The 10,898-nt window shown below is 41.8% G+C and overlaps 1 protein-coding gene across 1 annotated transcript; it reads right to left on the bottom strand.

Moving 5' to 3' along the window:
- Positions 1-842: 842 nt before the first annotated feature.
- e2f4 (E2F transcription factor 4) lies at positions 843-10,898 on the bottom strand. The gene is made up of 11 exons (XM_082540666.1): positions 10,482-10,898; positions 8,687-8,796; positions 7,809-7,969; positions 4,285-4,329; positions 4,136-4,200; positions 3,866-4,054; positions 3,698-3,767; positions 3,378-3,524; positions 3,238-3,273; positions 2,981-3,025; positions 843-2,626 (listed from the first exon to the last, which is right to left on the bottom strand). Exons 1-11 carry the CDS (start codon positions 10,644-10,646, stop codon positions 2,511-2,513), a joined length of 1,149 nt encoding a protein of 382 aa, XP_082396792.1. The 5' UTR covers positions 10,647-10,898; the 3' UTR covers positions 843-2,510.

Below are 10,898 nucleotides of genomic sequence, written 5' to 3'. Positions count from 1 at the left end.
CGTTTCACATTAATTGAACGTTTAAATTGAAAATAAAACTAGAGATAAGGAAGAGAAAAATTAAAATGGGAACAATAACCAACGCCATATTTTATTTTATATTTTGCTACTTTATTGTCCATGCAGGAAACCTTTGACCGTCACATTTTTTTTCTTTCGAGCGATACAGTGCTTTTACTTTGAAACACAAACGACATACATACCGGAGGTGTCGTTGCTGCTTATGGTGACTTCTATCATATTTCTTTCACATTTCTTCACTAGCACATAAAATTGAATTCAAAGTTCCGGTGGCGTACAGCTGGTTGCAGCCGCCCCCTGCTGTCGCCTCATTGTCCAGCAGAAAGACTTCTGTATGTATCAGGATTAATGTCAGAAAAAAGGGAAGCAGAAAGACCTTCCTGTCCTGATAAAGTGCTATCAAGATATTATGTTCCCCTTATATGCGAAATACTTTCTCCACAGATTTTCTGCCTTTGTTTACAGATGGCAGTAAAATTGACACGAAATGCGAGGAGGAAGATAAGCGGGAGTGAGAGCCAACAGGAAGCTCATAAAATGGGATGTATGTTTATCAAATGGCTGCTATGACTCAGTTTCTCTACTTTCATCACAATGTGCAGAAGCTTTAAAGGCCATATGGCAGATACATAATAGAAGGATACTCTATGCAGATGGTCCACTATGTGTTGACCAGTAGTCTAAGAGCCTAATCCCAGAATCCCATTACTTTTATCCTTCAATAGTTCCTCATAATCAGGTTACCAGTTACAGTTGGAATAAATCAAGTGTGTACAGTAAGAAACGACCAGTAAGTAACAAGCCACTCAAAAACATGCAAATAATATTTAAGTGTTTATTGTGTTCCATTTGATGCAACTACAGCTTAGCAATTGTGATCCTGTTAAAAACTGACTGCATACTCGAGTCTTACATGGATACAATTTGTTCAGCGACCACTGCTGGAACCCCGGCAGCTCACGACACTGTCCAAAACACGAAAACTGGATATCGACCGAAGAGAGGATGAGTAGCAACCAGTCTGTCCACAGTGACGTCAAAAGTGCAACGACGGGAAAGGATGCTTTGCTGAAGCAGGTTTTGTCGATAAATTTCTTGAGTAGCTCAGAATCAGTGGCAAGAATCCTGTAATAATATATCTAGCTGGTATAAAAAATAAATGCTATTCTATACAAGCAGTAGAGGGAGATATACACAGCACATACTGTACAAACACACGTCTTCCAGGGTAAAACAGGATGTTACACATTGAAATGATTTTACAGAAGAAAGCACTTACGTGTTCTTTGCGCAGAGAGAATAAACTAAGGTGAAAGGTGTAATTTAGAGTGATGGGCAGATTTTCTGCTTACAACAAAAACCATTAAAACTACAGAAAAAGGGATCTGTGCCACATATACACTTAAAAAAAAAACAAGGATAATTCAAGAAATACACGTTTCACTGCAGCAATAAAAAAGTACATCAAAAATGCCTTTTACATACAAATGATGCCATTGATATACATACGTTATGAGTGAAAGAAGTCATTTTGGAAGGAGAGGGGAGTTTGTCCTCTGACAAACAGGAGTTAATGACTAAAGTGAGCCCGATTTTCTTAAAAAAGGAGAAAATTGCAAGTTTAGAAGCACTAGTACCAGCTTGGAGTCAGTTATACAGCGAAGTTTGCAGAAGATTTTTGATTTTAGCAAGCACCAAGTTTTACCGTTTAATTAAATGATGTTTTTTGGTCCATGATTCCTTGTATCACAAATTTAAATAGGCTTAGTTTTGCATTAAGATCATGAAACTGGTACAAAAAACACTCAAACTCTGAAGGATTTGAAAATGTCCCATTATGCTAAAGAAAGCAGTTCATATAAGATTACATGGTATGATTAACTGAGTGTGGCGACTTGGTTTACCTGCAAATGATTTCTCTGTGAAGTTCTAATGCGCTGGTAATACAAAATATATATTCTCTATGTACATGAGGACAGTGCATTTTAACCAGCTCTGTTTGGACTCAGTGACGTCATGCATGAACTTAGCGTGCCATGACTTTTAACCTGATAGTAAAAGGTTTCTCTTAAATCCCGGAGACTTCTGACTTAAGAGATCGGTCTATACAAAAACACACTCACAGACACACAAGCTCGCTCGCATCAAGTGTGCCCACGCAGCCGATACACAAACGTAACCCCTTATGATACATAAAAATCCCCCAAAAATATAATTCCGACTCTTTTTTCCTTGGAAAATCGGTAAGTAAAACGTTTTGTTCTCGCCTGCGTTTCTTCAGGAGGCGGCACATGGAGCTGCTATCAGAGCTCAGCTGGAGCTCATCGTGTCAGTGCAGAGGTGCCCCTAAATGCTCCTCAGGTGGGGATGGCTGTCCTGCACCTTCTCCCGCCTTCACCGTCACGGAGAGGGAGGGGCAAAACTCTGATAAAATGAGGGTCGATTATATTTGGGCCAACTGTTTCCTGCTCTGACGACAATCTCGGAGGTCAGAGGTTGAGAATGGGGACGTCAAACAGGTCACACAGACCTTCTGTCTCGTCCAGGTTGTATATGTAGTCGTGGTCACTGGGTGGAGGTGACAGGCGAAGGAGAGGAGAGAACACTGGGGGTGAAAGAGAGAAATACATGAGACCTATTATAGAGAACTGAGATCAGGCACCTTACAGCGTGGTATAAATTAGAAATACACAAGCAAATCATTTTTTCCAAAAATCCTTCACTGCAATTTCCTTCTTCTCCAACAGCTCGACATTCAATTCCAAACAGAACGCAGATATTTGTAGAGTCATCTCAGCAGTTGAGCTCTACTGGTTCTCGAGGGATAAATGATGCTTTCGTCCAAATGAGCCCAAACACGTTCGGGCTAAGATTTTCCTGCACAAACGCTCCACTTTGGAATCTTTCTGGGAATATCTGAGAAATACAAATATCCCAGCTCGTCTGTAAGCAAACATACCTTCTGATGACATCAAGTCCTCCAGCAGGTCACCACTCATGATCTCTGTCAGAGGAACAATAAAATCAAGAAACATTTTTAAAGCACCAAGTCTGCAGGAGAATGAAGACAAGTGGCCTGCATCAGCAGAAACGTTCCTAAGGAAACGTCAACTTCTGCAAGAAGCCAGAACGTCAGGATCTGGTAAATATTTCCAATGCACTCGTTCAATGTACAGCAACCAATAATGTAGCTACGTAAGCTCAGGAGAAGTTTACCTTTTGTTGGGTCAAACATTTCAGAGAAGTCCAGCACTACAGAGAAAAGACAAAAACAACCAAAAAAATAAATAATAATAATAAAACAGTGTCGCAGGCAACTGTAACCAAACCTTTATTAGAACAGGGGTAACACTCACACTCAGATGGACCTGACTTCATTGGTTCGAATCCTGCAGAGGCAGAAGACGACGCGGGACCGTCCAGAGAGGCGGACGACTGCAGCTGCTGAGTAACTGCAGCGGGCGTTTCGGTTGTTGGGCTGAGCGCTGTGGTGGCTGTCACCTCTGAGATAAAGGCAAGAATCACACAACAAAAACATAGTTTGACATAATGTTGGACAAAATGTGAACCACGATAGGAAACGGTGTGGGTGTTGAGAGGAAACGTTCCAGGCGCCATTTGTTACAACCAATTTTCCCCGTGTGGGACAATTAAAAGATTACTCGATTCTCCTTACCCGTTGCTGTCTGGATGGCCGATGTGATAGGAGCTGTTTTTGTGGGAGGAGCAACAGCTGTTTTAGGGACCTGCAGAGGAAACAAACAAAGGTGGTCCAGTACTCTAGTATAAGATCACTGTTCTTATTATTGGCACTTCAGACTCACTAAACAAAGAGAAAATGGACCTGTGTGGTGGCAGTGGGCAACTGGGAGGTAGGTGTTGGAGCTGGGAGGTTCTGTAGGACGTCATCTGGAGGAGGAACGGGCAAAACAACGGGAGAGGCACTGGAGGGGTCTTTATTGACCAATAAAACTTCAATGGGACCAGATGTACTTTTAAGACGGATCTGGTATTTTCGCTGTCCGTTGAGAACCTGCACACACGCACAGTCGGAGACGTGAGCGAAACAACAACCGGACCCGAGAGAGGAAAATCCACCACAGACGTCACTTACAGATTCTGGTATGGGCACCTCTAGCTGTGTGCCTATTGGAGCACGGATGGCGAGGAGAGTGTCACCTGTGGAAGGAGGTGGCGAGTGAGAACAGTTGCTTTGAGTGAAAGAGCGAAATGCCTGCAAATCCAAGCGTGCGAAACAATTACCTTTAAATGCTCCACAGAGATCTTCGTGCTTTACATAGGCCATAGTATGAATGTGTTAAGTGCAGCAGCAACCACATCTGGCACACAAACTCAAGTGTTCTCAACAGCACACCTTTGTACACAAACACTAACAATGACTGACAGACATTTAATGAGTATTTGAAAGAGTTCAAGTTTAAGCTTGAAAGAAGAAACCTTTACATCTGTAACTAAACTGCATATTTATTAGACGCCCTCAGAAAGTCCCCGAACACCTTGTGACATCATTAGGAGAATTTCCTCAGACATTAAAAGTCACGGAAGAAATGCTTCACCTGTAGTTCATACTCTCTGAAGACCTTTGAACACTAATATAGAGGGTTATGGTTGTCTTTCATTATGCTGCAGCTCACTGTGCAATGCAGACACGAGTCCGACTGTAGTCCAACCTACCAGTCAAAGGTTTGGACACGCCTGTTCAGTTCATGGTTTTTCTTTATTTTTACTACATTTTATATAAATACTGAAGACATCAAATATATGAAGCAAGACTTATGGAATTATGTAGCAAAGGAAAAGCTGATAAATAACTCTAAATGTGTCTTATATTTTAGATTCCTGTAAGCTTTGTTGACAGCGCTGCAAACACTCGGCCTTCTCTCAACGAGCTTCATGATGTCGTCACCTGAGATGGTTTCACTCCACAGGTGTGCCTGTCAGCGATCATTTGTGGAATTTGTTGCCTTGTTAATGGGGTTGAGACCATCAGGTGTGTTGTGCACAGCTGACAGCCCTATTTGACAACTGTTAGGATTCATATTATGACAAGACCCAATCAGCTAAGTAAAGAGAAACAACAGCCCATCATTACTTTAAGAACTGAAGGTCAGTCAGTCCAGGAAACACTAAAACTCTGAATGTGTCCCCCAAAACCATCAAGACTACGATCAAACTGTCTGACATGAGGACGCCCAGGAAAGGAAGACCAAGAGTCACATCTGCTGCTGAGGATACGTTCATCCGAGTCACCAGCCTCAGAAATCATTAACAGCAGCTCAGATTAGAGCCCAGATAGATGCCGCACAGAGCTCCAGTAGCAGACACATCTCTACATGTTCAGAGCAGACTGTGGGAATCAGGCCTTTATGGTCAAATAGCTGCTGAGAAACCACGACTGAGGAAAAGCAACAAGCGGAAGAGATTTGTTTGGTCTGAGAAACAAGGAGTGGACGTTAGACCATCTGTGGTTTGGTCTGATGAGTCCAAATTTGAGATCTTTGGTTCCACCTGCCGTGTTTTTGTGCAAAGGTGAAGCATGGAGGAGGTGTGATGGTGTGGGGGGGCTTTGCTGGTGACACTCTTGGGGATTTATTCAAAACTGAAGGCACGCTGAGCCAGCACGGCTACCACAGCATCCTGCAGCAACATGCCATCCCATCATTTATGTTTAACAGAGCAATGACCCCAAACACACCTGCAGGCTGTGTCTGGGCTATTTGACTAAGAAGGAGAGAGATGCAGTGATGTGTCAGATGGCCTGGCCTCCACAGTCACCTGAACCCAGTGGAGATGGTTTGGGATGAGATGGAGCGCAGAGTGAAGGCAAAGGGCCAACAAGTGCTCAGCATCTCTGTGAACTCCTTCAAGTCTGTTGGAAACCATTTCAGGTGACGACCTGATGAAGCTCACGGAGAGAAGGCCAAGAGCGAGCAAAGCAGGAATCAAAGCAAAGGGCTGTTAGGAAGGATCTGAAATATAAAACATGTTCTGAGTTAGTTCACACTTCTTTCCTTTACTACTTAATTCCAAGGTGTTCATTCATAGTTTTGATGCTTTCAGTCAGAATCTACAATGTAAATAAAAATAAAGAAAAACCATTAATGATAAGCTGTGCCCAAACTTTTGACTGACAGTGTATGCCAATACCCACAGCTGAATCACGTCAGATCTTTGGCATTGCTCAGAGTAACATTTATGAACCTGCAGCATTATAAACAACAACAAAATAAACTATCACAGCTATGCAGATGACACACAAATATATATCACAATGTCACCAGGAGACCGAGGCCCTGTACAGGCTCTTGGTAAATGCATTGAGGAAATCAATGACTGGTTGTGCCACAATTTTCTCCAGCTAAACAAAAACAAAACTGAGGTAATAGTCTTTGGCGCCAAAGAAAAACGATTACAGGTCACCAGAGAACTTCAATCTATACATCTAAAAACCACAAACCAGGCGAGAAATTTGGGTGTAGTGATGGATGCAGACCTAAACTTAGAAAAACACATTAAGACAATAACAAAGTCAGCTTACTATCACCTCAAGAATATATCAAGGATAAAAGATCTGATGTCTAAACAGGACCTGGAAAAACTAGTCCATGCATTAATCTTTAGCAGGCTTGATTACTGTAACAGCATCTTTACAGGTCTACCTAAAAAACCAGTCAGACAACTACAGCTCATTCAGAACTCTGCTGCTCGAGTCCTCACTAAGACCAAAAAAGTGGACCACATCAGTCCAGCTCTGAGGTCTTTACACTGGCTGCCTGTCCGTCAGAGGATAGACTTTAAAGTTCTGATGCTGGTCTATAAAGCTCTGAATGGTTTAGGACCAAAATACATCAGTGACCTCCTGACCCAGTATGAACCTTCCAGATCCCTCAGGTCATCTGGATCCGGTCTTTTATCAGTTCCCAGAGTCAGAACCAGACACGGAGAAGCTGCATTCAGCTTTTATGCTCCTTATATCTGGAACAAACTCCCAGAAAGCCTCAGATCAGCTGAAACACTCAGTTTATTTAAATCCAGATTGAAGACTCACCTGTTCTCAGCTGCATTTGAATAAAGCACCAAATCCACACTTTAAGCTTAAATTTCAAAACCTACATTTAACTACTGATTTTATCGACTGTTTTTTTTAATCAATTTTAAATCATGCTTTTTTTTGTTTTTGTTTTCAATGTCTCTGTAAAGCACTTTGAATCACCTTGTTGCTGAATTGTGCTCTATAAATAAACCTGCCTTGCAGTACCCACTAGTTTATAACTCTCACACAGGTATGCACTAGATCTGACACTGCTCTAATTAAATACTAGAAAACACAAAATGTACAGCTGCTGTTATTGTGTGTGTGTGTGTGTGTGTGTATATATATATATATATATATATATATATATTTATATTTCTTCATACATTCTTATATAGTTCTATACTGTGTATTGTGTATTTTGTTGTACAGTTATTTTATTTTTTAACTTTAATTTTTATATTTTATTCCTTCCTAGTTAAATTTACCCTTTTTAATTTTCATATTTATTTCCTATCTTATTCATAGCCTTTTCATTTTTTTCTTTAGGTCACGAGCAGTCGTCCAAGCATTTCACTACATATCGTACTGTGTATGACTGTGTACGTGACAAATAAAATTTGAATGTACAATCTAACAAGCAGCTTCAATAAAGCCATCGTGTTAAAGCATCCCTGACCACAGGACAGACCACTTCCAGCTAAAACCCACAGACTGTGCAGTGAAGGATATGGGCTGTTGTTGGAGTCATCTGTCACGTTCTTGATGCTTTGCTGGACCCAGACTCTCTGCTGGTCCAGCTCGTGTTCCCGAAGGGCCAGGTCATCGAGCTCCGCCTTCAGATCAATCAGCTTATCGGCTATCTCTCTGGTGTTGCACCCTGGACCAACACCCCTAAAACACAACGGTAATAGCACGTTTCTGTACAGAGAGGAGATAAAGACGCCTTCATGCACACACAAAACTCTTGGCCACTGATCATCTGTTTTTTATTAGAGCCTGGACTCTCAGAGTCACATTAATTTGCCCGAACCTGAAAGATTTGAAAATTTCAGAAAGTTTACTTATGCGTAATTAAAGCTTTGATATTCTTTTCTCTCCTGAGTAAACTGAAATGTTAATGTATATTATTATAATATATTATTATAATATATCCTAGAAGTTGCAGCTACGGTAGACGGGGTCTTTCTATTTTTCATGCGGTGTTATTGTAACTCAGGTGGCATTTATAGTGCATATGGTCTGTGGTCAGTCCTACAGCCCTCGTGATTTATGCAAACTGAAAGTCTGAATGTGCACTTTTCAGTTCATTAGTCATTTCTGTCCCGTTACCATGAAGCTAACGCCATGAGAGCATCTTCCATGAAACGCAAACATGCAAAGAATAACACCAACAGGCACCACAGTCCTCAGGTTCTCACCTACTGCCCGCCTCTCTCTGCATCTGTAGCACATGCCTCTTGTGCAGAGTGGAAGGTTTGGGAGTGATGCAAGTTCTTGCAAAACATTTATGGTTTCAAATAGCTTGTACCATCATTACCTAAGCACATCATCCTTCTGTCATGAAAGCCCTGTCAATCACTTGAAGAACAAAATGAAATGTGGACTTACTTCCATTGAATACTATTTTTGGACTTCTTCTCTATCAGCCCAATACCTTCCAGCACGTTAGTGATGTCATAGATACGCCGTTTCTGACGCACAGCCAAGGTGTCTGCCGCCTGAAAGACAAGAAAAATTCATTTAAAACACAGACGACAGCACTTATGTAGCTAACGCATAGACAGGGACTGTGGTATCTAGGCCAACAGGTGCCCTGCAACAAAAAACTTTTAAAGTCACACCAAAAATGGTGGCATAATTTTAACTTCCTTCCTTTCTAGCCCAAATCATCTGATGTGCAACATGCTAACATTAACCATATGGCAAGTGCTGATACTGTAAGCCCACGCGTTATCGTCAGGGCCTGTGGCTAAAGTGGACTCATGGAAGTTCCTTAATGACAGCTCTATTTGAAAATTCACGTAACATAAATTCATATACATTCCCAACATAAAATGCTTCACCCTGCAGCACGCAAATGGCCTTTCAATTATTTTATTTATTTATTTCTTTTCAGCCTAAAAATCAGGGGAGAAAATTGTTTTTTGGCACCAAACTAATTTCTGTCAGTTTTTTCGTAATGGCTCCATATCTCAATAACAGGATCCCTGGAAAAATGAAAAAAAGTCCTTTGTTGTGTGAAAGTTACAGAGTATAACTACACAACTACAGAATGAATCAGTAAATTTGTTTCATTATCATAGCATTTTTGCACTACCTCCAAGCACTTTGCTCTCCATTGTGTGCCTTTCTATTGTTTTATTTATAGACTGTATACATCTCTTCTGTTTGCCATTTATTCCTGATGTCTTTACTAACCTATACATAATTTTGTTGTAAATGTACAATGACAATAAAAGGGCTATTTTATTCCATTCTATTCTAATAAACTGCTGAAAATTAAAGTTGAGGAGACAGGGAGGGGAAAAAGAGGGTTGGCACTTTATCAGCATTGCACAGTGCAGCTGCGAGTGTCAAAAGCTATGAAGCCAATCTATCTGCTAAGACCCAGCAGCCACTGTGATACAGTCCAAGTAATGCTTGGCTGGTCAGGCTGCCTTCTGGTTCACTGGTTTAAGAAAACATGAATGGCAGTTTGTGAAAGGCTTCTATTTATAACACGAGCTGAGAAGTTTGGTAAAGTCTGGTTTTCACTTTAAAAACACGTTTTAAACTTTACGACTTTGAAGCCAAATAGTATAAATAGTACAATATTAGACTTTTCAGACTGTAGTTCTATTTATAAGTGTAGAAGAGCACAATTATCAAGTACCCAGTTACTTATGGTTAATCTAAAAGCAGCTCATTGTGTAATATCAGAAGCGCTTATAACAAGGACGGTGACTGAATGCACTGTCCTTTAGGACACATGCTCTCCGAGTAGCTGCGGGGAAACTAACACAGTGAATGCATGTCGTTAAGTGACAAAGACGTTATCAATCAGAGAAAATTTGTTCATGTGTGAAGATGCAGCAGGGTCGAGTCAAAAGAAAGCGACAAAAGCTGACCCACTTTTTAAACTTTGAATCTGCAGGGGGCAGAGTCTGAAAAGTTGACCGGTGTTCTCAAAGTTCACTTGTTGTCTTTGCTCAGTTCTCTAGCTAAAAACTTGAAAACAACATTTAAGTTGCGTTTGAAAGTAACCCGGGTGTATTGAAACTGCAGTGCCACGAAAGAAAACCGTTCGAATTAGCCTGTCATACAGCTAGGCTAGGCTAACAAGCTAGCGAAAGTGTAACGACAGCGGGCAGGCTCCAAATGACATGTGCTAGCTAACAACAAAGACCCCGGGTTGCATGCTCACAGCTTTTAGGTCCAGCACCCCGTCCTTCGCCTCCTGTAGTAAAGTCACAAACTTGGTCGTGAGCAGCCCCAGGCTCTTTTCGTGCCTGCTCGGGGTCTGCGGCTGCAGCGAGTCCCCCACAGCTACCAGGTCGCCTCTGTTACTGGCCGACTCCAGCTCCATCATCACTCGGGACCAGCTCCGTACTTCCCCCTGCCTCCCCGACCAAAACCAGCCAGCGAGCCCAGGAAAGCACGCCCAGTCAGATAAGCAGAAGGCCGGGATAGCGCAACGGCTTTCAAATGTGCTGGTGTAACCCGCGTTTCTCCAATTTATTGCCCCAAATCAAGCCGAACAGGCTGAACACGGTAATTCAATGAGCGAACAGTCGGCGGAGAGCCGTTGGCCACGCGAGGTATGACGGGACGGTTCAATCAT

This window comes from Aulonocara stuartgranti, assembly GCF_965226115.1.
Source record: "Aulonocara stuartgranti genome assembly, chromosome: 7".
Classification (NCBI taxonomy): Eukaryota; Metazoa; Chordata; class Actinopteri; order Cichliformes; family Cichlidae; genus Aulonocara; species Aulonocara stuartgranti.
Note: the sequence above shows the minus strand (reverse complement) of the source record. Positions and strands in the feature narration are given on the sequence as shown.